This window comes from Toxorhynchites rutilus, chromosome 2 (genome assembly GCF_029784135.1).
Source record: "Toxorhynchites rutilus septentrionalis strain SRP chromosome 2, ASM2978413v1, whole genome shotgun sequence".
NCBI classification, from domain to species: domain Eukaryota; kingdom Metazoa; phylum Arthropoda; class Insecta; order Diptera; family Culicidae; genus Toxorhynchites; species Toxorhynchites rutilus.
Window position 1 is genome coordinate 82,947,706 of NC_073745.1, and position 25,547 is coordinate 82,973,252.

The 25,547-nt window shown below is 38.2% G+C and overlaps 1 protein-coding gene across 2 annotated transcripts; it reads left to right on the forward strand.

Annotated features, from left to right (window-relative positions):
- Nucleotides 1-4,429: 4,429 nt before the first annotated feature.
- Nucleotides 4,430-25,547, forward strand: LOC129770483 (uncharacterized). 2 transcript variants are annotated; one of them, XM_055773349.1, is made up of 7 exons: nucleotides 4,430-4,610; nucleotides 12,725-13,454; nucleotides 23,137-23,407; nucleotides 23,476-23,793; nucleotides 23,854-24,054; nucleotides 24,117-24,956; nucleotides 25,015-25,547. In XM_055773349.1, the coding sequence occupies exons 2-7, from the start codon at nucleotides 13,377-13,379 to the stop codon at nucleotides 25,362-25,364; spliced, it is 2,058 nt and encodes a 685-aa protein (XP_055629324.1). In that variant the 5' UTR covers nucleotides 4,430-4,610; nucleotides 12,725-13,376; the 3' UTR covers nucleotides 25,365-25,547. The 2 variants fall into 2 exon arrangements, with proteins under 2 accessions (XP_055629324.1, XP_055629325.1); XM_055773350.1 differs by lacking the exon at nucleotides 4,430-4,610 and having other exon boundaries at nucleotides 12,549-13,454.

A 25,547-nucleotide genomic window follows, 5' to 3' on the forward strand; every position in this document is an offset into this window, starting at 1 on the left:
ACTACCAACGATTGGTACATTTTACTACACGGTATGAGTAACTTTGACGATTGTAATTACACCCATACCTCGCTTTACGGCCTAGATACGTTCCACAAAATCCGGCCGCAGAGTGAATAGAATCAATTATTCTAATACAAATTCAAACAAATTCAATCAGATCGGTTCCAAATTTGTTAAATATGTAACATAGTTTATCATTAAAAACACATTTAATCTTTTTATTTTTATTTAATTTAAATGTATTTAATTTTTGATTCTAAATTGAATACATTTAAATTTATGTCCTTTAAATCAAAAATACATGCATAACATAAACATAAAGCCTACAATACATAGAACATACATACATAAAAACCAACATAATCTATAAACAAAAATGAAACAACTTCATGTTACACATACAAATTAGGTGTGGCTTAAGTTATTGTCTCGCAAATATTTTTTCACTTCTGTACAAAAGTGTTTTTTGAACCAATCCTCAATTTTTTTGCACTTATAATGAAACATTTTAGGCCGTAAATCGAAAACGTGCCTGAATTGAAGAGGGCCGTTATAGCGAAATCCCTTATAAAGAGCGACCGTATAGCGAGGTATGGGTGTACTGGAAACCGCGAAGAAAATGTAAACATAACATTTTTAACCTAATTGCCGAAAAAAAAACGTCGAATTTACCCAGATTCAGGACAGGTGAGGGACGTTCTTGAAAATCAATTCGATTTATGTTCTTGAATCAACATTGATACATATTGGACAGCCAAACAATGATCCGTGCTCGTCTGCTGCGGAAGAATGCGAATACTTCAATAATGAGGAATCTGGGTACTTCGAGATTCGAAATTGGAAACCTTGTGCCTCATGTTTCCAGGATTTTCAATAGGTCATTTTACAAATGATATGCCAGGAGAAAACTTTCTTGAAATTGTTTCCAGTGACAATTTTCCGCTTTATTTCAAGTTATGGTCGAACAACTGGATTTGTTAATATAAAATAACTAAAGTATTCAAATGGAAACTTTAATAAAAAAATATCTACTTTTAAAACTTATATGTTTCATTGAGGTTAGCATAAACACGTTGTATAATGATCTCGGCAAAAGATGGAGGGATATTTAATCCATTGCGTTTGGAGGTGACACTATCCTAGAGAATTCAGCGAGTGTCCTCGAGTAGCGGCATCTTGGAGACTAATACAGCAAAAACTTGCAGTTATGTTAGGAGGATGGCAACGTCCCTCTTTCGGAGAATTATTACGGCCGTCATTAAATAACATCACAAAAAGCCAACGAATTCAAGTACTGAAAACCTTCACGAATTATGTGGAATTCATAAATGAAACAGAAGGGCTGATAGATACTGCAGCCTTAGAATTTTATTTAGATGTAAACATATAATGACAACTTTTATACAATGAATAAACTTGACATTGGAAAAAAAAAAAAAAAAAATCCTAGACCAGTTGACGGACGCCTAGGAATACCTACGCGGGCGACCGATAGACAGCGGATTACCGTTTGTCCATCCCTGGTATAGAGGAAAGAGTAAATGATGTTGATTTGTCCGATTTGGGGTGGTTACCCCCAATTTTTTTCAATTTTTAATGTTTTTTTCAACGATTTCAAAGAGATCATGGTTTATCCGGTTTTATAAATCACTATTTTTTATTGAAGTCATTCGAATTTTCAAGTAGATGTTACATTTCTCATTGCTTGAGTTTACTGTCATTATATTGATCCATTCATATTTTAGGCTTTCTTAAGAATATTGCCTTCTCTTGGCCATGTATTTCTGCTACGCGCCGATGGACACAATAAACAAACTGCAGCGCGCCAAACGGCTGCCTCAGTAATCATGTGGACAAACCAACATCAGTGCATCGGACAAACCATGATCAGAATTGGCGATCTAACGCAAAACGTAAACGATCGGTGAGACATCTGGATTCTGTTTTTGAACTAAGAAAATGATGATAAGGTAACCTAAAATTGAAAAACAAATCACGTATGTTTTACTTCCGGACTTTCCAAGGTAGTTCTCACATGCAAGAACCATGCATTTTTCTACTTGTTTTTGATGATGCTCTCGAATTTCCGTCTTTGATTCAACCATTGTCAATATTTATACAATTTTCACTACGGAAAGAGATAAGAAAATAACATGTTATATATAAAAATGCGCAGAATTAAATTTCTTAAAAACTCATCGCAATCAAATAATCCTTTATGATTATAACATTATAATTTATGGAAAGAACTACTTCCATAAGCTCACATGGCAAAATTTAAATCCATCATCACTTTCACCGCAGCGCCGCCTAGGTGTAGATTTGTACGTTAGATCGCCAATTGAGGTCATCGAGATGCATTAACACGTTGAGTGTCATGGTTTTATAGCGGCTCTATGGAAATTTTCAAACATATTAGGGCCATCGTTTCTTATCTTAGTGAAAGGCATTTTTGTTCGAAAGGGAATGCTCATAAGCTTATATGTCACCGGTGACTGAAGTGGCAGTCAACGTGTTAATTACATGATTTAGATATATAAATCTGATACAAATGGAGTGTAACCATGATGTTTACAATATTTGTAGGTGTTATAATCCAGAAAAGGTCTGAATACGTACAAAATAATCAACTGATACTTTTGTGCGTTGGTACTCGCTTGCTTTAGTGCAGACTGGAATATGTTTCCCTAACACGTATTTTTAAATGGAGGAGCCTGGGAAAACCGTAATTTCAGATACTAGAAGCGAATGAACTTTCCTGTTTACAGCCTTTATAGCCTAAAAAGTAAAACTTGAAATTGTTCATTCATGCAAGCCGGGGGTACTTCTGTACCCGCATGTTTTTTTGCACTCCGGAATGTATGTCTAACACGGACTACAAAAGCAGGTACGAACACAACGCTTTGGCTCGGTTATTCAAAACTGCATTGGAAGATATTCCTTCATGTCTTCTGTTCGCTAAATTTCTATGCATACCGTTTGATGAGTAGGCAAAATGCTGCCATCAAATTTACTTGTAAAAAAGAACATAATCTATTACAATGCATGAATTAATGTTACATGGCATTTGTTCAAGTTCTTTACTTACAAAGCAAATATGGTGCATTCAATTGAATTCGAAAATTGTTTCATTCAATCAATAATTTAATCAATTCAAACACATGATTACTAAATCATATATATAACCCACCCATTTTTATAAGATTGAATTCAGTCTTCGTGTATCAATAAACTTTATAGCATCGGATAGTGACTTGCCCGTTAAGGAATTTGATCCTTCCTGATGTACCAAAAAGCATGAATATGTAGAATATGGTTTGGCCCGATTTATCTGAATCTGAATGTTCAAAATATAATTAATGTGAAGATCGCTTTAGATCAAATGGTTTGTCAAAAATTTAAAAAACACTCCTTTGAAGGAAAAATGCTTATTATTTTCTATGAGTCTATTTATATAAGAGACTTTTAGCCGTTAGTCGTTCTCGTCTCAGAACACATATTTCATGGCGTTAACTATCGCGAACAAAATGTACATGTATCATTTTCTTTCAGTGTAAAAATGAAACATTTCACTGATGTAGACATGGGAAATATTTCATTTTCATTCAATTTCATTCGCAATTCGCGATGACAGTGGTACGGTGTCGACGTCTGGTGGCAACTTCCAATTAGGAGCCATATTTTGGGTCCCAAACTCGTTAGTGCAATGTCTATCAGATGAGAAGACACGAATCCAGTTTAAAAAAAAATTTGTTTTAAAATTTGAATGAAACTTTTCACATCATGTTATTTAATTACTTGAAACACGTGTTTCTGACTTTTATTCAACAATGTGGCTATACATTTCCAACATTGTCACTGAATATTTTTATTATAATATAAAGTTGTCTTCAAAAACGATTTTTATATAAGATTTTTTCACCACCTGCCAAAAAAAGGTTTTTTTGTTTAAATAGAATACTAATTTGATTTTGAAAAGTAAATTTTCATTCATAATTTTAGTTATGAAAACGTGTTCTTTCCGCCTGAACATAAGTTATTCTTTGACGCTCCCCTAAACTTGTAAACGAAGCTCAATGCCGTCAACGCGGATCGCATTCATTCCCTTCATATCGGGTTTTTCGGTATTTTCACAGCATATGAGAGAAGGTAGCAACTACCGATTAGTGCTAATATATGACGTCATTTGATCGAGTTGCATTCATTCAAGTAGATAAAACTCATTTTATTTCCAAGAATAAACTGATTCCAAATGTGCCATTTGACGATAAATTAACTATGATCTTATTACGCTCGGTGCCCCAGAGTATCATAACAGTGTATCGTGTTTGCTGGTGAGATGGATAGCCATGACGGCATCATTCCGGGGCATATCACTTCGCTCTATGTATACCGTGAGTTTTATCATCTGTCAAGTCAACGGTAATTGAAACTGAACTCGCTTTCAGCTGTGTGATAAACAGACTTTAAATGGTTTGAATGAAATACGCTGTGTTTGCCCAATTCAGAGACTTTCATGAATGGAATGTGATTTAATTATGTGTTATTTATATTTTAAATGTGAAGGCAATTGATGACGATTATAGAAAATCCTAGTTTAATTTAAGGTAAAGTATATTTACATTCTTCTAAATATGGACCAACGATGCTTTGGATTTATTTCGCGGGGATTCTGCAGTTGAACTGGCTGGAAACAACATAAAAATATAAACAGTGAAGGTTTTTTCATTGAAAATTTTCCTCAAACATTAAGTATTAGATTTGTCATTTTTTCTTTGTATAATAGTTAATCATGACAAAGTAAAAATAGAAATAGCTTATTCTCAATTCAATTGGATGCGCTTGAGTTTACTCATACGAGCAGGCTGTGGCATGAGTTGATTTTAACAATTTATGATGCCTGATTTGTTGGTAAACACATCGAAAATTAGGGTGACCAAGACATAGCGGCGAAGCTAAGTTTACGAGAAGGCATAAGAATCAGGAAATATACAGTCAATCGAAAAATTGAGTATACAACTAGTGCTGATTTGTTATTGTTGAGTTTTTGGGGGTTAAAAAATAAATAATCAAATGCGACTTATATTCATCGTAAAATCGATTCATTTTACTCTCATGTGGTGATAAGAAAAAAAAAAATAAAATGGTCACATTTCTACTTCATGTTTAAAATAAAAACAAAAAAAATTATAGGAGGTTGTGTACAAGATTGACGTAGAACTACGCTGTTATTTTACATAAGTCGCTTGTTTATACCTTCGGATATTATTCTATAATGCTGTGAAATTTTAGAAACAACTGCATAGTTGAATAATCTCTGAAATGGTTTTTTCATTGTAGAATCAGTTGACGTCAGTTATTCTCGCCCTCGCAGAACAATACACTAGCTGATCTTATGTCGCAATTTATTTCATGTCAATGCATTATGCGAGGCCAGCACGTGCATCATTAGATGATGCTGGCCTCGATATTTTATTGCCCCTAGCAATGCGTCCGTTTTTTGCAGGGCTCGAGCCTGCCTTCCTCTTCTTCTTGCTCATCACACATTACGCGAAGCGTCTTATTTATGACGCAGAAAGAAAAACACACGGTACGAATAACGCGAAAAACCAACTGAAAAAACCACACGACGATATCCAAGTTGGATTACCACTGGTGGGGTCCAAACTTAGATCGAAGCGCAGCGAAAGCAAAGTGAACTGGATCGCTCAACAGTCCGATGTCGAATGAAAGTTTGCCTCAGCGAGATCCACTGTATATACTCTAGGCAAGTGTTTTCCTTTATTCTTCTTCTTTTCCTTTGTTCACGGAGACTTTAAATCCTACGATTCCCCCTTCGTTGCTCGTTATTGACAGCTCTGTTCGGGAAAGCACACAAATAGACAGAACAAATGTATGGGAAAATGGAAACGCTTAAAGTTTTCATGAATTTTAACCATTTACAAACCAGGGGATTCGAATATATAGCATATTAAACAAATCTTAGGGAATTTCCGATTCGTTTAGTATGTAAATCGCCAAAATCCGTTCGCGGCAAAAATAGTTATTAACGTTATCTTTATTTCATAAAAACGTGACCTGTTTTCTGATTTGGCACCCTTAATGAAAGACGTAGTTCTACGTCCAAATCTCCAATTAAGACGTTGCGAAATTGAGTGTACAGTTCAAGTTTTTCTTAAAACGAAACTTGAAATCAGTTCAGAAATGTTAATAGATAACAAAAGTCAATTCCCTAGTATTTGGTATGGCCCCCTTTGGCGTCCAGCACTTCCTGCAAGGACCGAGGCGAGATTTCTGGTCACTGTAAACGAAAGTACTTCCCAGATCTCCGTAATCGTCGTTTTGAGTTCCGCTATGTTCCCAGGATTTTGTTGGATGGATGGATGGTTCCCACCATATATACTCAACAGTGTTCAAGTTCGGTGATTTCTGAGGTGTTTTAAATTGATTGGGACATAATAGAGCAGGTATTCCAGCACCACGAAGTCAGTTTGCTTCGGTCGTTATTCTGTTGAAAGTAGTAATCACGAGGAGGACCGAATTTCCGAACGGGAGACTGCAAGTTATGTTTCAGGAAGATCAATTAAGCCATCTTGTCCATCGCCGAATCGATAAACATCATGGTTCTAGTTTCAGAAGCCACCAATGTACCAAGCAACAACTGACTACCGCCGTCGTGTTTTACTGCGATAACCAAATGCTGAACCTGAAGCTCCGATCCTGGTTTCTCCACGCCATCTGTCTTCCATTCGATTCAAATATATTGGTTTTCGGCTCATTCGTATGAAAGACCTTGTTCCAGAACTCCTTAAGTCTGTTTACATATGTCTTAGCGAACTGTAGTCTTTTTTTTTTCATATTCACTTTTGAGATGTGATACTTTTCACTGCCAACACGACCTCTCAGATTGTTCCTGTATGTTGATCTCCGGACAGTGTCTCGCAGACAGGTCTTCCAATGATGCCGGCTATTTCGGTACTCAATTTAGGAATGTTTGTTTTAGGGTTCTTTCGCAATGTTCGAACAATTACCTGTTCATCATCAGAAGACAGGATCCGTTCGCGTTCTCTACCGGGAGATTTTCCATGGTTCCTTCGTATTTCGACTTGATTATGATTTTTTTTACTGTACAGTGGGTTCTTCCGACAGCAGCTGCTATTTCCTGCAATGTCTTTCGACGACAATTCATACTTATTATTCATACTTATTACGTGTAGCAATATCTATTTCTCTCCTCTAACTTGCCATTTTGATAAAAAAAATACTAACATCAATAAAAAACAGAAACCAACACTGACCAAGCAATGGTTAAATGTTGACACCAATCACTGATGAAAAACAGCACCCTCAATGCACACTCAATTTTGCGATGCTTAGAATAGAGATTTTTTCAATTTTTAGGAATAAACAATTAGCAGAACACTTTTCTCGGAATTTTATTGCACGTACAGTTAGTTAAATGTGTGAGTAATAAATATGCATAAAAAAATGTGCTCAAAATATTTAATATCAAATAAATGGAAAGTATTGTCAAGTAGCATTTGTACACTCAATTTAGCGATAGACTGTATATTATAATCGTATCTTATTTCCTTTCGAAAAAAAATATATTAAGAAGTTAAGCTTTAATTTTTATTCTCTTTGGATTTTATCTGCAAACATCAGAGGGTTAGATGATTCTCAATATCATTTTGGTGCCGGGAAGTTTATGCTGATTGTTTTAGATTGGATCCGTTTATATTAGGTTGGGGAAAAAGTTATTCATTATTTTCTCGATAGCTGGTTTTAGTGATCAATATCTCGCGTTATATCGTTCATACCAAGGGATTGATAAGATGGCCGCCTTTTTGTAGCTTCTTGTAGCATAGAAAATCATGAGCATAGAAATCATAAGCAGAATGGTTTGGTCGCCCTGAAATGGTTTTTTATTGTAAAATCAGTTGATGATAATTTATTGATGATTCATTCTTGCCCTCGCAGAACAATACACAAGCTGATCGCATGTCACACTTTGTTTCATGTCAATGCATTGAAAATTTACCTCGAACGCTATTCCGGTGGCCTTTTTCGCAATTGACATACACTCGACTACAGGCGATTATTGGCGATTATTGTTCCACCAGCACCATTATTCCACTTCTCATAACTACATCATTTTTTCTTTGACACCGAATGGAAACAACAACAATGACAATACTTGCAAGTATCAAATGTCATGCTACATGTTATCTAGTATTGTCTCAGTGGAATCGCACCTCCAAACGTCGTTCGTACAACGAAAACCAACCAGCACCAAACAAGCGTTGAAAATGCATGTATACATACAAAGCCATACATTGGTGGCTTGAAGCAGCTAAGAATATCAACACATCTCATCATTTAGCGCTATTCTCAAAAGAAACGCTTTTGTTCCTCGAAAAAGTTGTATTACTTTCTCATGCTCAATATAAGCGCAACTGTTATTTTTAGGGAAGAAAGTTTTGCTACTGGCAAGTGAAACCCAATCACATACAAAAGTCTGGAACGACATTTACTTTTTTGGTGAGTAAATGAACGAAATAAATTTTTTCTGTTAACCTCAATTACCTCGAAAAGAGTTCCATTGCATCATTATGACCAAGATTAGCGCAAATTCCATCCTGGTTGAAGGCAGTTTTGCGATTGGCACGCGAACCCAAATAACTCAAAACATTCCAGCACGACATTTACTATGGTTTAGCCATAGCGTCAGTTCTATGCATTGATGCAATATAAAAGGTACCAACGAAGCCCTTATGATGACGGAAAACAAGTGCTTCGAATAAAGAAAAAGTCTGAATATTTGCCTCAACAGAGATATAATAAATAGAGCAAATATTCCACTTTCGCTACCTCCCTCTTTATTTATATTTATTATAGCGGCTGCCTAATTTGCACCACCAAACAATCGTTCATCATAGCACCAAAATATTGGGTGATTGTTGCATCGCGACAGGGCCAATGTGCACGACAGCAGATACAAATGGGGTTTCAGCGCAGCGAAGATGTGCTATTTGTAAATACGGGTTATGAAGAACACACATAGCACACACAAGGTATAGACTGATGGCTTGAAGCAACTAAATATACATACACTTTTCTCCGGTTTGCGCTCTCCTCAACAGAAGCCCTTTCTATTAATATTTCCGGTCTCGATCAGCTTAGTTGTCATCCTTGGTTGAGATAGTTTTGCTACTGTCATGCGAAACCAAATCACACTCAAAATTATAGAACTATTATTTTCATGGTGAGCCGATGATAGCCTGGTTTGATGATTCCTTACACAATTGTGTAGTTCAGAACCTTAATGGAATGGCGTTAGTTTGATGTAAAGATTGCAATGCCAGAGACATCAGTGAGTAAGAAATTTGGTCGCGCCCACAGCTCGATCTGAAACGAATACATTTGATGACGCAAAAAAAGGAAAATGAAGCGTTGTTCATTGCATCGTATCTAGAACAATACTGAAAGTTTGTTTCAGCGAGATCCAATATTTATGCTATAGCAAATATTCCCTTTCGATCTTTTTCTTCTTCTTTTCTTTGTTAACGGAGACTTTGTATCATTTCCCCTCGTTGAAGTTGCTCGTTATTGACGGCATGGGTAGGGAAGCCCACAAATGAGCACAACAGATGTATGGGAAAATGGGAATGCTTCTAGTTTTAATCAATTTGAACCGTTTATACATCAGAGGGTTGTAATATATATCATAGAAAACAAATCTTAGGGAATTTCCGTTTCGTTTGGTATGTAATCGTCAAAAATCCGTTCGCGGCAAAAATAGTTATTAATGTTAACTTTATTTCATAAAAACGTGACCAGTTTCCTGATTTGGCACCCTTAATGAAAGACGTAGTTATACGTCAAAAAGCGTAATTTCTATACTTCTAATTTATTCCGGAACCAATGTAATGGAGACGAAGTTCCCATTTCACGAGGATAAGGAACCGAGGCGGCCCAAGCCGCCATGATGACGCGAGTCAACCGTCGAACCACCCCCGGAAGCGACGGTCTTTCACACGCAAACCTGTGTTCACCTGATTGCCCGGTTAGTTTGAAACATAGGATACGATCCTTTAGCAAGGTCTGAACGTGCTTCAGCGAGCGTCGGACGGCATACGTTAGCCTGGTGCATTACGTTTGCCCGGTTAATTATAGGTATTTTGATTTGGACATTTAGTGCACAAAATCATAACTCGTATACTCGCGTACGGTATTACAGACCGTCTTATACCCATGATGGTTTTTCCGCGCCCGCGCCACAATATTTCTAACCTACTACATTTTTCCGAGTGGTTGTTTCTGTTGGAGTTGTTTTCTGTGGCGATTTATTCCGGGAACCCGTTATTTGAGCATAGTTGAAGTAATTCAATTTAGGAGAAAAAAGGCGCCGTTCAGTACGAAACTGAGTTTTTCTAAAGAGCGCTTCTCACCAGTGCTAGAGCGTAACGTCAACGCCAGCATGGCACCGACGTAGAAGATAACCTACTGGCACTGCTTGAAACAATAGAATTTGAAATCATAGGCTTTGCAGATGATATTGTAATTGTAGTTCGGGGAAAATATGAGCATGTAATCAGAGATAGATTGCAATATGCTCTAAACTTAACTATAGCATGGTGTAAGGATGAGGGTTTATCTATAAATCCTCATAAAACTACACCAAAAGTTAATTTTTAGCACATGTCGTCATATCGTCTTAGATAACACCTTCCAATTTCATTTTATGATGAGGTGTAATATTATCACGAACTTTTATAATAGCGCTGGCAGCTATATGGATAGCGTGGTCGTGTAAAGTAACTTTGCATTCCAGCCGGCCTTGGTTCGATCCCCATTGACGTCGTATGGACTTTTTTTGGCACAATCCCAAATGAAAAGAGAAAAGAAAACAGAAAGAGATGTCTGCTCGCATACATATAAACCATTTTTAAGCTTTTAAAATAGCTCATTATTTGCGCATTTGACTCTCATGCACAGGAAATGGCATCTTTTCTGCCAAAGATGACATGTTTTCTGCCTTGGGTGTACTTCCCTTTTATCTATTCGTTCAATTAGAGGAGGAAAAAAGGCACTAAGGTTGAAAAGAACAAAACAGTTCTTTGATGGAGAACCTAGGGGTCATTTAAGTATTCTAAAGGAATTCAAACCAAATCCGATACTAACTCAGGAGGACTGGATGAGCATGCAATACAACTTTGAACGACTATTCAATTTGACTGATCCAAGCCGCACTGAATGGGAGTCAGGGGGACCTGATATTCATCCAGGATCAAAAATTTGTTTACACTGATGGTTCCAGATTAAACGAAAGAGCCGGGGCTGGAATAACCGGTCCTGGAGTGAACATATCAATTTCAATGGGCAAGTGGCCAACTGTATTTCAGGCAGAAGTACAGGCAATTATTGAATGTGCAACAATTTGTCAAAGGCGCAATTATAGATATGCAAACATATGCATTTTTTCTGACAGTCAAGCTGCATTGAAAGCATTGAAGTCAGTTACCTGTACTTCCAAATTGGTTTGGTAGTGTATTCAACTTCTTCAAGAGGTAGCTAAAAAAAGTGCAGTGAACCTATTCTGGGTTCCAGGGCACTGTGGAGCTGAAGGTAATGAAAAAGCAGATTTGTTAGCTAGATGTGGATAATCGAAATCATTCCTAGGGCCAGAACCATTTTGTGGGGCCCCTGAATTTGCCCTCAAAATGGAAATAAAGGTATTCAATTTTCGGAATTTTTCGACCTTCCTTCAGAGTTTTCCGAAAATTTTCCGATTTTTCTTTTCACTATATTTATCTACGGGCCGATACAAACACAATAAAATAAAGACGGCTCAGATAGAACCATTCCATCTTCGGGTTTTGCGCTTAGCAACACATTTGACCTTCCATTTATATTTATGTGCATGCTGAAAATATGAATAATGTTCATGGTTCTAATACTGTAATGGACAATCACGCGCTATTTTGCTTTCGATAACTTTGATGTCAAAGATGCATCACGCTCTGGTGGCCAATTGTCGAAAAAGTTAATAGAATAATGGTTAAGTGCGACAATAATGTAAGAACTGTTTCGATTATTCAAAAACTAAACATTACCAGAAAATACAACCGTGAACATACGATCAAATTCTTAATTCTCGTTCATACTATCAATAATTTGGCCATCTTAACTAAACAATCGTTTCTGAGCATAACATAATGCTTCAAAGTTATTACACATTATCGAATACAGTGCATATTTGACCTTAATCGGATCATATTAATCAAGCTAAATGAAGATTCAAAATTCCTGAAAAACTGGATTTCGTTTTACTACACAAATTTACTGAGACTTTTTCCGTCGTGTTTGGGTTTTGGGTTATGTTTATAAACATAGCACCGATTCATCCCGTTGAACTGCACTCTCACAACCAATAACAGCTCTTATCAATACTTATCTCAGAATGTATACAACACTCAGGCCACAAGCCGCTGTAAGTAGTTCGTCAATCAGGTATTCCAATTATTTTTATTATGAACGAACGATCCATAAATCTGACGATGACCGGTTCAGATGCAGTGTGACTAACAGCGTGTGGCAACGACCGATTCAAATGCTGCTATACAAACACTCAAGTTTTCATAACAGCCGTCCCCAAAACCTAGGCATAAATTTCGTCCACATTATTTTGCTAATTCGACGCTTTGTTTTCAAATTGTAGATAACAGTCTGATGCGCACACACCGGCGAGCGATCCTCCAACCCTCCCGGTTCACCGTCCACCGGCGGTCCTGCCAGCCACGATGTTGTTCGTCGTTTATCGTGCGCATATGGACGGGCGCCTACGTTAATCTGCCGCAACGGTGCACCCTCTCGCGCGTCGTCGAAGTGACTCGGAAACGTTCACACTTGTTCGCGTCGTTCACTCGATCGGAAGCAACCGCAATCAAAACAGCTGGGAGATAATGGTCGCATCGATTCGTGGAAAAAGTGGAAACTGCAGAGAGAGAGAACATAAAACGGGTCAAGTGTGGTAAACACATGTAATCAGAACAATCAAGTGATATAATACATTCAGAGAAGTGGTTTGTTTGCGTCAACGTTTGCGTATTTTGCGGATTAGATATCATAGGTTCTCTGTAGATTCGGGTGAGTTCACGTGTTCTCATTGCGAGGATTTTCATCTGTTAGCAACTGACAACCTGTGGAATGGTGCGATGAAAATGCTAATAGCAACGGTGCAATACCATAAAAAGTGTTTCGGGTGATACATGGACTAAAACGCACATCAAAGTGTATACGTGACCAGGGATATAGCACCAACTTTAAGTAGGAGGATAACTGCATGAGCGTTGGGGAGAACAACAAGCAGAATGGCTGAGCATGCACAGCTAAGGCCTCCTGATGGAGGCTGGGGATGGATGATTGTGTTTGCTTATGGAATGGCCAATGTGAGTATGATATTCATTCAAATATCATTCCGAAGCATTCCTAAATTATTATCCGTTATCGTCTCAATCTAATCTCTCAGAGTAAGGAAATGTTCTTCGTCATTGGTGATATCTAAGATACGACAATCACACTTTGTTATCTTTTATATTCCAAAGTCTATCATCGTATTCTAAAGGGTGTGTCACATCAAATTGCATCACGGAAAAAACGCTGTAGAAATTCGCCCAGTAGACCGATCCTTTTGAAAATTTTAGACAGTAAAATAAAAACTATTAAACAACATTTGGCATTTTCTTTTTATTCATACTTCGAGCCCAAGCCCGTATGATCGCACCTTCCTCTTTACCTCGTCCATAAGGTTCTGTACAACGTCAGGTTGTAGTTTTTTTTGAACAGAAATCCATTTTCTCTTGAAGTCCGCCTCCGATTTGACAACTTTTGGGTTCTTCCGGAGGGCCTGCTTCATAATCGCCCAATATTTCTCTATTGGGCGAAGCTCCGGCGCGTTGGGCGGGTTCATTTCCTTTGGCACGAAGGTGACCCCGTTGGCTTCGTACCACTCCAACACGTCCTTTGAATAGTGGCACGAAGCGAGATCCGGCCAGAAGATGGTCGGGCTGCTCGTGCTGCTTCAATAGTGGTAGTAAGCGCTTCTGTAGGCACTCCTTAAGGTAAACCTGCCCATTTACCGTACCGGTCATCACAAAGGGGGCGCTCCGCTTTCCGCAAGAGCAGATCGCTTGCCACACCATGTACTTTTTGGCAAACTTGGATAGTTTCTGCTTGCGAATCTCCTCCGGAACGCTGAATTTGTCCTATGCGGAGAAGAACAACAGGCCCGGCAGCTGACGAAAGTCCGCTTTGACGTAGGTTTCGTCGTCCATTACCAGGCAATGCGGCTTCGTCAGCATTTCGGTGTACAGCTTCCGGGCTCGCGTCTTCCCCACCATGTTTTGCTTTTCGTCGTGGTTAGGAGCCTTCTGAACCTTGTATGTACGCAGGCCCTCCCGCTGCTTGGTCCGCTGGACGAATGAACTTGACAAATTCAGCTTATTGGCGACATCCCGGACCGAACTTCTCAGATCACGTCTAAACTGCTTAACTACGCGCTTGTGATCTTTTTTAACTGACGGAGCATCCATTTTTGCCGTTCTTCACCTTCCGGTCGATGGTTAGGTTCTCGAAGTATCGTTTTAGTACTCTGCTGACCGTGGATTGGACGATTCCCAGCATCTTACCGATGTCCCGATGTGACAACTCCGGATTCTCAAAATGAGTGTACAGGATTAATTCACGACGCTCTTTTTCGTTCGACGACATTTTTCCAAATTTACGAAAAATTGACAGTGAAGCATGGCCAACGTGATCTATACACTCTTATCTGATTATAAGCGAAAGCTGAAGATATAATTCCTAAAAATTAAATTTCTACAGCGTATTTTCCGTGATGCAATTTGATGTGACACACCCTTTATGTAGACGACTCAATCGCTTATTCCAGTTCAAGTGCTCGTGCATTGCACCGTCAATTCATTTTGCACAAGTCGTTCACCCGTACAATAGGAAAGTAGAGAGATGATTGAATAGATGCCAAGATACAGTGGTAGAAAACCATATTGAACCTTCTAGCTTCAGATCATTTCAATATTTGCATTCGGGGGTCTCTATGGAATAATATTTAGGCGATTAATGCGGTGTGTTTGCATTAGTGGTTACTTATTTCAATATGTTGATGAGTCTACAGTTATGTTATGAAACATGTAAATAATGAGTAATAGATCGACAACTCCGGGGTCAGTCGAAAATAAAAAAAATTTAAATAAATTTTTGTGTTCAATTGTGTTCAATTTATTTTATTCAAGTGATTCACTTCTGTCGAAACAAATATTTCCTAACCTTTCGCAAGTTTCTCGATCTCATCGCCTTCAAAGTCGAAAGTCGAGTTATTGACAAGCTGAGCAAACTTGTGCTTTTGTTATCAGGATAATTAATTGGAAGATTGTATTGCGCCGAATTCTTTCAGTAGACAGACTCCCCACTGATGAATGATTGTGTAGCCTCATGGCATCAAACTACTGAAGAAGTCAACGTTAAACGTGTGTATTCATCCCTATTCTTCTCTTGCTGGTATAATCCAGATATAGCTAACCTGCGACTCGCGGGCCGCATTTGGCTAGCGGGCTTTTCTGGTCTGCCTATCTGGTGTTACTTTATTTTGAACTATTTTGTATGGGTAACAACAACGAAAACCTATGAAATCAGTACGTACGTACAGTACGTAATCGTTCGCTAACAGGTCCTAGTTTTACTGGTGTGCTTTTCGACTAGGCGAACGTTAACTGGTCCTTAGACTAGTTAAAAAGCAGAATTTCGTAAACAATCGACGCCATATTCAAATGGAAGATTTACTGTGAGGGGCATTCGAACGTAATTTGAAATGTTATGAAAATTGACATTATTTTTGCATGACAAAAACATTGATTAAATTACAGAAAAATAATTTCCTCAAATTATATTTCATACATGTTGTTGCACTCAATGCGAAACTTCCATTGGAACGCTTTTGTTTATCCAATTTCATGATGAGTGCGAATCAAACAATTCATTGAAGTTCCCCTCGATTTTATTTGACGTTTTACATGCCGGACCAGTTAAAACGTGAATGTCGATAACTGGTCTTCCTTTTCGCCCAGTGAGCGAATGTTTACTGTAATCCTTTTTAACGTAAGGCTACGTCTTTCAGCAATGGGCTGAAAAAAAACAGGAATTGTTTTTATGAAATAGAAATTAAAAATGCACCGTTTTCAATTTATCGAGTATGAACAAATTAGACGCGAAATAATTGAGAAGTTTGTCAATTTGTGTTCCCTGAATGATCTTCAGAATGACTCAGCGAATTAAGACGAGACATGATTTGAAAACCTACAAGAAGGGCTCGAAAGCTTAATGGGTGTGTATTTTGGATAATCCCATATCGTAACAAACGTTATTGTAAGTAATGGGCCACCGAATCAACCAACCCCAACGCAGCCAAAGTCCTAATTGAGGATTTCTATATTGACGATCTTTTTGGTACGGTTGAAAAGAAATTCGGTGAACATTACCGGCCGAGAGTTCAAATATTTTTATAATTATACAATGATGACAATACATAACCAATAACTCGCGGTTGTCGAGGTTAGGACTGCAATGAATTTGTTGGTTGTTTATAATTTTACTATTTTGCAAAAAAAGCCAACAGTGGATACTCTTAATTGGTGAACAACTGACTATTAAGGGGGTAATGTAGTGTAGATACTCGAATTTCGGACTTTTTCCGAGCTCCGTAAAAATAAAGCAAATAATATTTTTACCATTAGATCATATTTGTTCATCTGTCTTTCAACAATAAAACAAAAATTGAACGGAGAAAAAAATAATCATAACTAGAATAGTTGAGAGCAGATTCTGAATCAGTGAAAATGCCGCTATCGCATGAACCTCTGACAAGTCAAATACATCTTTTTGCCAAAATGGCGGTGGTTTAAAACTGTTTTTTCGTTTCCACATTTTCCAGAATAGCAAAATTGAAAAATTATTATTTTTTATTGGTTCATGCGATAGAGAGATGCATACAGATTGTATTCATATAAACAAATTGGTACAGTAAAACTTTTTTGGACTTGAGGGTTCCTTAACAGAATGGTCACTGGAGTGGAGTGACTGAGAATTTTGTGTATGAAAATAGCAACGTTCATTTTGCCAGGATAATTAATAATGATTCTAGCATTAATATTCCCTCAATAAAACTTGCACTGAATGTTACATAACATAACGGATGTCTGTTCCGTTCATATCGCATATTTGCTATCATCAAACCAGGTCATGAATGATACGGCATTCAAATCCGCTCATTATCAGTGCCATATTTTACTATGAAATATGACCCAGAGCGTGTTTACTATTGTCGTGACTAAGCTGATTAACTTGTCGCTAATATCCATTTAGATTGCATTTCCAGATGCAGATAATGTTCATAAGATTATCAATCATTTGTTCACTAAACTCTAGAACATATAAAGGTTAGCCGCGACCTATTTTGGGCGACAATTACCCGGAACCAATGAGATTATTTTTCCTAGAACTTGCTTATGAACCTCGACAAACACGCGGAGCTCGTTCTCAAAGTATCCATACCCGGACGAGTGATGCGATTCAAAACGCATAGGATAGTTTCCTGATAGGAAAATTTCCTGTCGTGTTAAGTCATACAAGATTATATATCACTAGCTGACCCGGCAAACTTCGTTCCGCCCAAAATTTATTTCTCGTTATCACATCCACGTTTTCTTACTAAGCGCACGTTCATGCAGAACTGTTCATTGATTGATCTTCTAATCTACCCTTTAAAATTATTTTTTACTATAAAATATCAGTACTTTTACCAAAACTCGACATTATAATATCAGATTATTTTGACACAACTCGCGTGCGAGATTTTTCATCCACTTGCATATAACATGTTTCTCCATTACATGGAATAAATGTTTGATACAGAAAATATGATAGAATGAAGACAACCCTAAATCGGACATTTCTTTTTGTGACATTGGCACAAATTCTGTTTTGTGTGTTACTTGGATAATATTCACCACAAATAATGCTATAAAATATCCACCTATCGCGCCAAAGCGTATTTCCGGAGGCCTTCATGCATAAAATGACCATGACCCAACTGGGGTCAATCATCGATTAGCATCCAAGCCATTAAGACGTTTTTCTTCAGTTGTTCAAAACTTTGATCATTTTCCATTTTTCTGAGTTTTCCGAAAATTTCCAATTGTCATGTTTGGTTGGAATATGTGTACTATTTTTATGGAATCCCCTCTCCATTCCTGAGAAGGGACATTTCTCGTACCCAAAAACCCTCACATCCCAAATTTGGCTCCATTTGCTTGATTAGTTCTCGAGTTATACAGAAATTTGTGTTTCATTTGTATGGCAGCCTCCCCTTAGAGAGAGGGAAAGATTGTCGAACCACCATGGAAACGTTTATCGATCCCTAAAACCTCTATATGCCAAGTTTAATTCAATTTGCTTGATTAGTTCTCGAGTTATTCAGCTCCCTGTAGAGAGGGGGAAGAGTGGCAAACCATTTAAGAAACGTTTTTTGCCCCCAAAAACCTTTATATGCCAAATTTGGTTCCATTTGCTTGAATGGTTTTCCAGTTATGCAGACATTTGTGTTTCATTTGTATGGCAGCCCCCCTTAGAGAGGGAGAGGACTGTCTAACCACCGTAAACACATTTATTGCATTATATTTATTGTTACAATGTTTACTTAAGTTAAATATTATTCCTACGGTTCCTATGGTTCCTTTTTAGCTGTTTTTTATTCATTGTTGTGTCAATTAATTCGCAGTGTTGATTGTATATATGCATCATGCGATTGATATGAGCGTTGTTTACATAATTTGTTCTGGATGTTTTGGTGAAAAACAAATTGCGTGTTCTTAGTTGACGCCCGGGTACATAGAAATTTAATTTTTCTAGTAATTCAGCTGATTGTACTTGTTGCGAAATAAGACCATTAACAAAAGAAACCATTGCAAATTTACGGCGTTCCTTTAGTGATTGGGTGTTTATGAGCATGCAGCGTGCTTCATATTAAGGCAGTGGAAATGTAGTTCAGTTCAACTTACGGAGTGCAAAAAAAAGAAACTGTTTCTGCACTGACACAAGCCGTTCTTCATGTACGACCATATACGGGTTCCAAACGATGTTACAGTATTTCAGAATGAGCCTTACATATGTGATATACAAAAGCTTTATTCTGTATGAGTCCTATTTGCCTATTGATTACAGAGTTTTAGTGTTCTATGAATACAGAGTTTACAGTGACGAGTAACGACGCCTAGATCTCTAACTATTTCACATTTCACTACATTTTGATTTCCAAGACAATATGGTACATGATTCGTTCTGCTAAATGTAATGGAGTTTACATTAGTTTACATTTAGCATTTTTTTACATTCAGTTTTAGTAGATTTTTTATTACACCAAGTGTGGAATACAGGCAAACCATTTTTGTGGGGGGGAACCGCACAAAAAAGGCGCATAAAAAAATCGTACAAAACTTCACCAGCAGCTTTAAAAATCGTGTTCGGTACACATTTTGAAAAAAACTTTTTTTGTGCAGTAGATAGGGACCGCATAAAAAAAGTTTCCCCCAAGAAAATAACTCAAATCCACGCCATGCACCGTTCAATTTCCTTTTGTTTCCCTGCTTTGCGATGGGACACTTTGCCTTTTCGGTTGCGCGTGGCTGTTTTGTGCTTCTAGTTGCATGTCGGAACGTGTTACTGTTAGAATTCATGTCATGCAAAAACTTAGAAAACTTAGAGCATTTGATGAGAGGAGAGGAATGATTTCAGAAGTGGATAATCGAGACGCAAATATGCTTTTTTCGCACTGAAATGCATATAAACCATCGAAAAAAACTAAATGGACGATAACTTCGTCAAATATGCTTCTTTTCATACATCGCACAAAAAAAAACCGCACAAGAACAGAAAAAAAATTCGCACCTTTTTTTGTGTGGTTTTTTTTACACAAAAACAGGTTTTACTGTACATGTGTTTCGTTTTGGAATGCCTCGATGTCGTTTTCACTGCCAATTTCCGCGAAAAGCTTCATGTCGTCTGCATATACTAGTACATCTATACACCTGAGAACAAAGGAGATGTCATTTAAGTACAGAATGAAAAGAAGAGGATCAAGATGAGAGCTTTGTGGGACTCCCGAAGTGACTTTTACTGGATTTTAGAGAGAATTTTGAAAATGAACAATTTGTTCACGATTTGTTAGATAAGAATTGAGCCAGTTTAAGAGTCCTTGTTCCATTCCAATCTTCTGCAATATTTATGAAGAGTAGTAATGGAATGTCGATGCGGTCAAATGCTTTACTGAAGTCAGTGTAAAGAGCTTCTACGTGTGTGCCATTTTCCATTGAATTCAAAATAAAAGTCACAATTGTCAACATATTAGTTGTAGTTGAGTCGCCTTTGAAGAAGCCATGTTGTACACATGTTATTCTATTCTTTACTTGTTGGAATACTTTTTCATTCACTATTGCTTCGAATAGTTTGTAAGAATGTAAGAGATAATGGCAATTCCACGATAATTACGTACGTCAGATTTAGCGCCTGATTTGAAGATAGGTACCAAAAAAGATTGTTTCCATTTTTCTGGAAATATTCCAGTTTGTAGTGAATTATTGAAAATGCAATATAAGGGAAGCGTGAGTTCCTCAGCCAGGTTCTTCAGAAATACAGGTACTATTCCGTCATCTTCTGGTTCTTTCGTTCCATCTAATTTCTTTAATGCATGTTATATTTCTTGTTGTGAAAAGTAGTCCCGATCGCGATTTTCTTCGGAAAATGTGGTATATACTTCCTGAAAGAAATTTGCAAAAAGATTACAAATTTCGTTCGAAGAATTCCCTACATCTTCATCGAGATGCATCTGCGATGGAAAGTTATTGCTGTTGAGCTTAGACTTTACGTAATAAAAGAATTTCTTCGGACATGATTTGATTTCAGTTTCGACCTTTCTATTATACTCTTCGTGTGCACTTTTAATGGCAAAATTCAGTTCTTGGGAAATATTGTGACATTCCAGCAAATTTTGAATACTTTTGTCTATTTTGTATTTCGTGAAGAATATGTACGGATAAGTTGACATCTCGTTCGCTGTTTAATAAAGTATGCCATTCTATGGCTTGTAGGCTACATTTGGTTGCTTCAAAGTTCGTCTTCCGGTACTTCTTCGTACTCCCAGTCGATGGGCAATTGTTTGTTATGTACAAAGATTGAGTATTTAATTGCTGTGTGAAATTTTTCATTTTTCCAAAGGAAAGTCATGGACTCATTCACACAAAAGTCGTTGGTGATGTTAGTAAATAATAGGTCTAAATAATAATTTTGGGAATTTTTTACGTGATTTATTTGATTAAGACCGAGATGTGCAATTCCGTCAAATGAGGGGCTTAGAATGAAAGGGGTGTAAGTGAATTGATCGATTTCTCTACATCGACTCTCTCTTTTGATCATAACTTAGCTGCAAATACATTCCCAGCTGTATTTGATAATGTGGAAGATAGGTCAGAACCTCATTAATCGGATTCTATAGCAAACTCAAATTGGAATTTTTTTGCAATTGAGTTATTAACTAAAGAAAAAGTTGATGAAGAGAAATCGATCAAGTCACTTACACCCCTTGCATTCTAAGCCCCTCAAATATATATAGAAATAGAATGCATTCACTATCGTTGTCGGGAATGAAGTCTACTTTATTTTGATTGAAGTCGCCATAGATATGCAATTTCACTTCTGGTTCTAGTTTTTCTGTAATTCGATTTGCCGTTGGAAAAAATAATTCATACGATTTATAATTTGCATGTTCGGGAGGGTAATACGCGGTAGAAAATATGTGTTCTTCGCCAGCTATAGATAATTTTGCGCGAACATGTACAAATTCTTTATGTTTTTCGGTTATAAGTTCTTCAGAAGTGAAATTTGCATTAATGGCAATGAGGACCCCGCCTCCAGACTTCTTCTGAGATAACGATAAGTTGCGGTCATGCCGGAATTCATTAAAATTATTTCCAAAATTTTCTCGCTTCATACGCTTTCGCCCTAGCTAGTTTCAGTTGCAAGAATAACATTGAAAGAAGCGGGTAAAAAATGTTGATGAATTTCTTTCATTTTTGCTGGGTTTTTAATGCGGTCGAAATTTTGACAACTATTTTTAGACTACTAATTCCCTGTAAAGGGCGCGTCAGCGTCGTTGAAAATTTTGCGAACTGTAGAATTTTGTTGCTGCTTCCCTAGCATGTTGTAGCCGTTGCGTACGTTCACTGGACATGAATGTTCGGTGTGATTTGAGGTCTGCCAAGGCGTCAATGCGTGAAATTTCCAGTTCTTCGTGCACTTCCAGGAAAATTTCACGCAAAAGGTTTGTGTTCAGCTGTGAGCATTACAGATGCACTAGTTCTCGTTATTCCACGAATACAAACATCCGTTGTTTGGTCGTGGAGGAAGGAAAGATACTTCCTCACTGTGTCCATTATTTTAGAGTCAAGTAGGTGTGCCTTCAAAAAGCGTCTGTCGTCGGCTGCCGATTGCTCCGTAAGTCTTACTATAGGAGGTCGCATTGGGTTCAGAAGAGGAGATACTTCTCCAGGTGCTGAATTTGGTTCCACAAGTGTTGGCGGAATGGAATTTGCATTTGACGTTGATTGGATACTGTTGTAATGTGGTTGGTTTTCTGCTCGGTACGGGTTGATTGTTTCGCCCTTCCTGAAATTGACGAATTTCAGATTCGAGAGACCAGCAATTGTAACACCCTAAAGCCTCCAAATGCTAAATTTGATTTCATTTGTTTGATTAATTTTTGAGTTATGCAGAAATTTGTGTTTCATTTGTATGGCAGCCCCCCTTAGAGAGAGTGGTGGAGTGTCTAACCGAACTATTATAAGAATCATCCCCGGCCCCGAAAACCCCTACATACCAATTTTCATGTCGATCCGTTCAGCAATTTCCGAGTCCATAATAATCAGACAGACAGACATCCATTTTTATAGATATAGATTTTTTCCCATCCGAGATATAATACTATAATTCTGTTTCCTCTTTTTACAGATCATGATCATACCGGTTTTGCAGAGCTTCGCCCTGATTTTCAAGGACACTTTCAAGCAAATTCATATTTCTGCCACAGATGCTTCACTCATAATTAATTTGGCTTCGGCGGTAGGAATGACGTTCGGGCTGTTCAATGGACCCTTGTTGCGCACTTTTGGTTTCCGAAAAGTAGCCACTCTAGGAGGAACCATGTTCTCGCTGGGGCTCATGTTAACATCTAACGCTGAAACGTTTGTGCATTTCATCGTGACGTACAGTATTATAGCGTGTAAGTTTTACATAACTTGTTTGAACATTCATAGATGTAATCTAAATCCGTTTAAACGTTCTTTGTAGCTCTTGGAATGGGTTTCTGCAACTCATCTTTTTCGTTGGCTCTGAACACGTATTTTGTGACACGAAGAAACAAAGCGGCAGGACTGGCAATGACCATCACTGGTCTAGGTCCGATCTTGTTACCCCAGCTAGTGTCAATTCTGATCGCACTTTACGGTCCCCGATATTGTCTTCTTATTATAGGAGCCCTGGCAACTCATATAATTGCAGCTTCCCTGCTTTTGCAACCGGTTAAGCGACACCTGATTCCAGTCGAACCAAAACTGGAGCCTCCCCAAAGTAATGACGTTGGGGAGGATAAATACACCGCCATTGATGGTGAGATCTAAACTATCCCTATAAATACCTATGTACTATAAGATATTCTCTTCAATCTAGCCTCACATCATTACAATCACCACACCGACAGCAAATGGGAACTTGAATCTGACGACGAGCAGGACTACCTCGAAAAAGAAAGCTACCTAGCTGGTCATGAAATTGACACCCAAAGCATTTACGGCTTCGAGCTGACTTCCCAGATTCGGCGGCGCGATTCAATGGCCGCTATCGCTCTGCTATCGCGCACCAAAAGCGAAGGTAATTTCACTGCTGCTGCGAGCCCAGATCTGAGTCCTATTAATTTATGCCACTTTAATCAGTTCTTCATCCCATACAGAGAGGCGCGTCGACAGCGGATATGACGATGTATAAAACACGCTCGGAGACGTTGGAACCTGCTCTTGAGAAAGAAAAGAAAAGGTGGTTCCAGTCTGAATCCACCGAGTCTATCAATTTGGGCAGTTCTATGAAGATTTTTGAAGAGAAAGAACGACGAAATTCTCTGGATGACACTGTTCCCAGGCCCAGGCCGTTTGGGCCAAAATTTTCCCCGAAAATCAAGCGCTGGTTTGAAAAATCTGAAGACTCTGTCCATTTGGGCAGTTCGGTGCGATTGTTTGACGAACGCTTCCCGGTAACACGACGAAGCTCCCATGCAAGCTTTCGTGAATCCTCCTCAATGGGATTGCCAGTAGTGTCTCAATCGAAACTTCCACCACTCAGTGAAAATCAAGACCTAACCGAAGACAATCGTCTTCCGTCGATTATGCGCCAGCTTGAACGCTCGGCCTCGACGAAATCCCAAGTGCCAAAGACTGCAAAGTTTGATTTAAGTACCATCGAGGCTGACAAAAAGCAAGGCGTTCTCCAAAAACTGGTCACAATCTTCGATCTCACTCTACTGAGGGATAAGATTTACCTTAACATGATGCTTGGATTGTCGATTGCCGTGTTTGCCGAGATCAATTTTTCGCTGCTAACGCCGTTCATTCTCAACGATCTGGGCTACGACACGACGCAGATTGCATCGATTATGTCCACATTGGCAGTGGCGGATTTGTTGTTTCGCTTTGTATCACCCTTCATTGGGGACTTCCTGAAGTTGACGCCACGCGTTATGTACATGATTGCGCTTACAATGTTAATATTAACTAGATTTAGTGAGTATATAATTCCACATAAAGCGTGATCTTTCAAATAATGGTGAACATCTTGTAGGTATTTTAATCGCTCGCAATTATCCGGAAATGATTGTCGTGGCTGTCTTTCTAGGCATAGCCAAAGGAGTTCGGACGGTCTACATGAGTTTGGTGATTCCGAGCTACATCCCAATCAAGCGCCTGCCCTCGGCTTCCAGCATCCAGATGATGACGAACGGCATTATTCTGATGACGATTGGTCCCCTCGTGGGGCTGATTCGGGATCTGTCCGGAAGCTACTCGAAAAGTATACTATTCATTAATGCGTTCACGATTGTGACGCTTGTGATGTGGGCAGTGGAGATGACCTATGTGAGCCGAAAATCAAGACTCAAGCAGCAAGAAGCAGCCAAAGAGATTGTCTCCTGATGGTGTTCGATGTTGGACACCAAAGCAATTCCTAGTGAGAATAACAACAGGTTTGAAGTTCTTTTTTTTTTTCAAACATGGTACATATTTAATCACTAAATCATATCGAACTTCCCACGGGTGAATGAATGATTGTGGAATCGTTGGCGATTCCAGTCTACTCTACGAATATATTTGCTAGCC

What these genes read in the sequence shown, in the direction of transcription:
- LOC129770483 (XM_055773349.1), top strand. Translation starts at nt 13,377, where the DNA reads ATGGCTGAGCATGCACAGCTAAGGCCTCCTGATGGAGGCTGGGGATGG. An exon ending in ATCGCGCACCAAAAGCGAAG is followed by an intron (nt 24,055 to 24,116) that starts GTAATTTCACTG and finishes CACTTTAATCAG; the next exon opens with TTCTTCATCCCATACAGAGA. An exon ending in GTTAATATTAACTAGATTTA is followed by an intron (nt 24,957 to 25,014) that starts GTGAGTATATAA and finishes AACATCTTGTAG; the next exon opens with GTATTTTAATCGCTCGCAAT.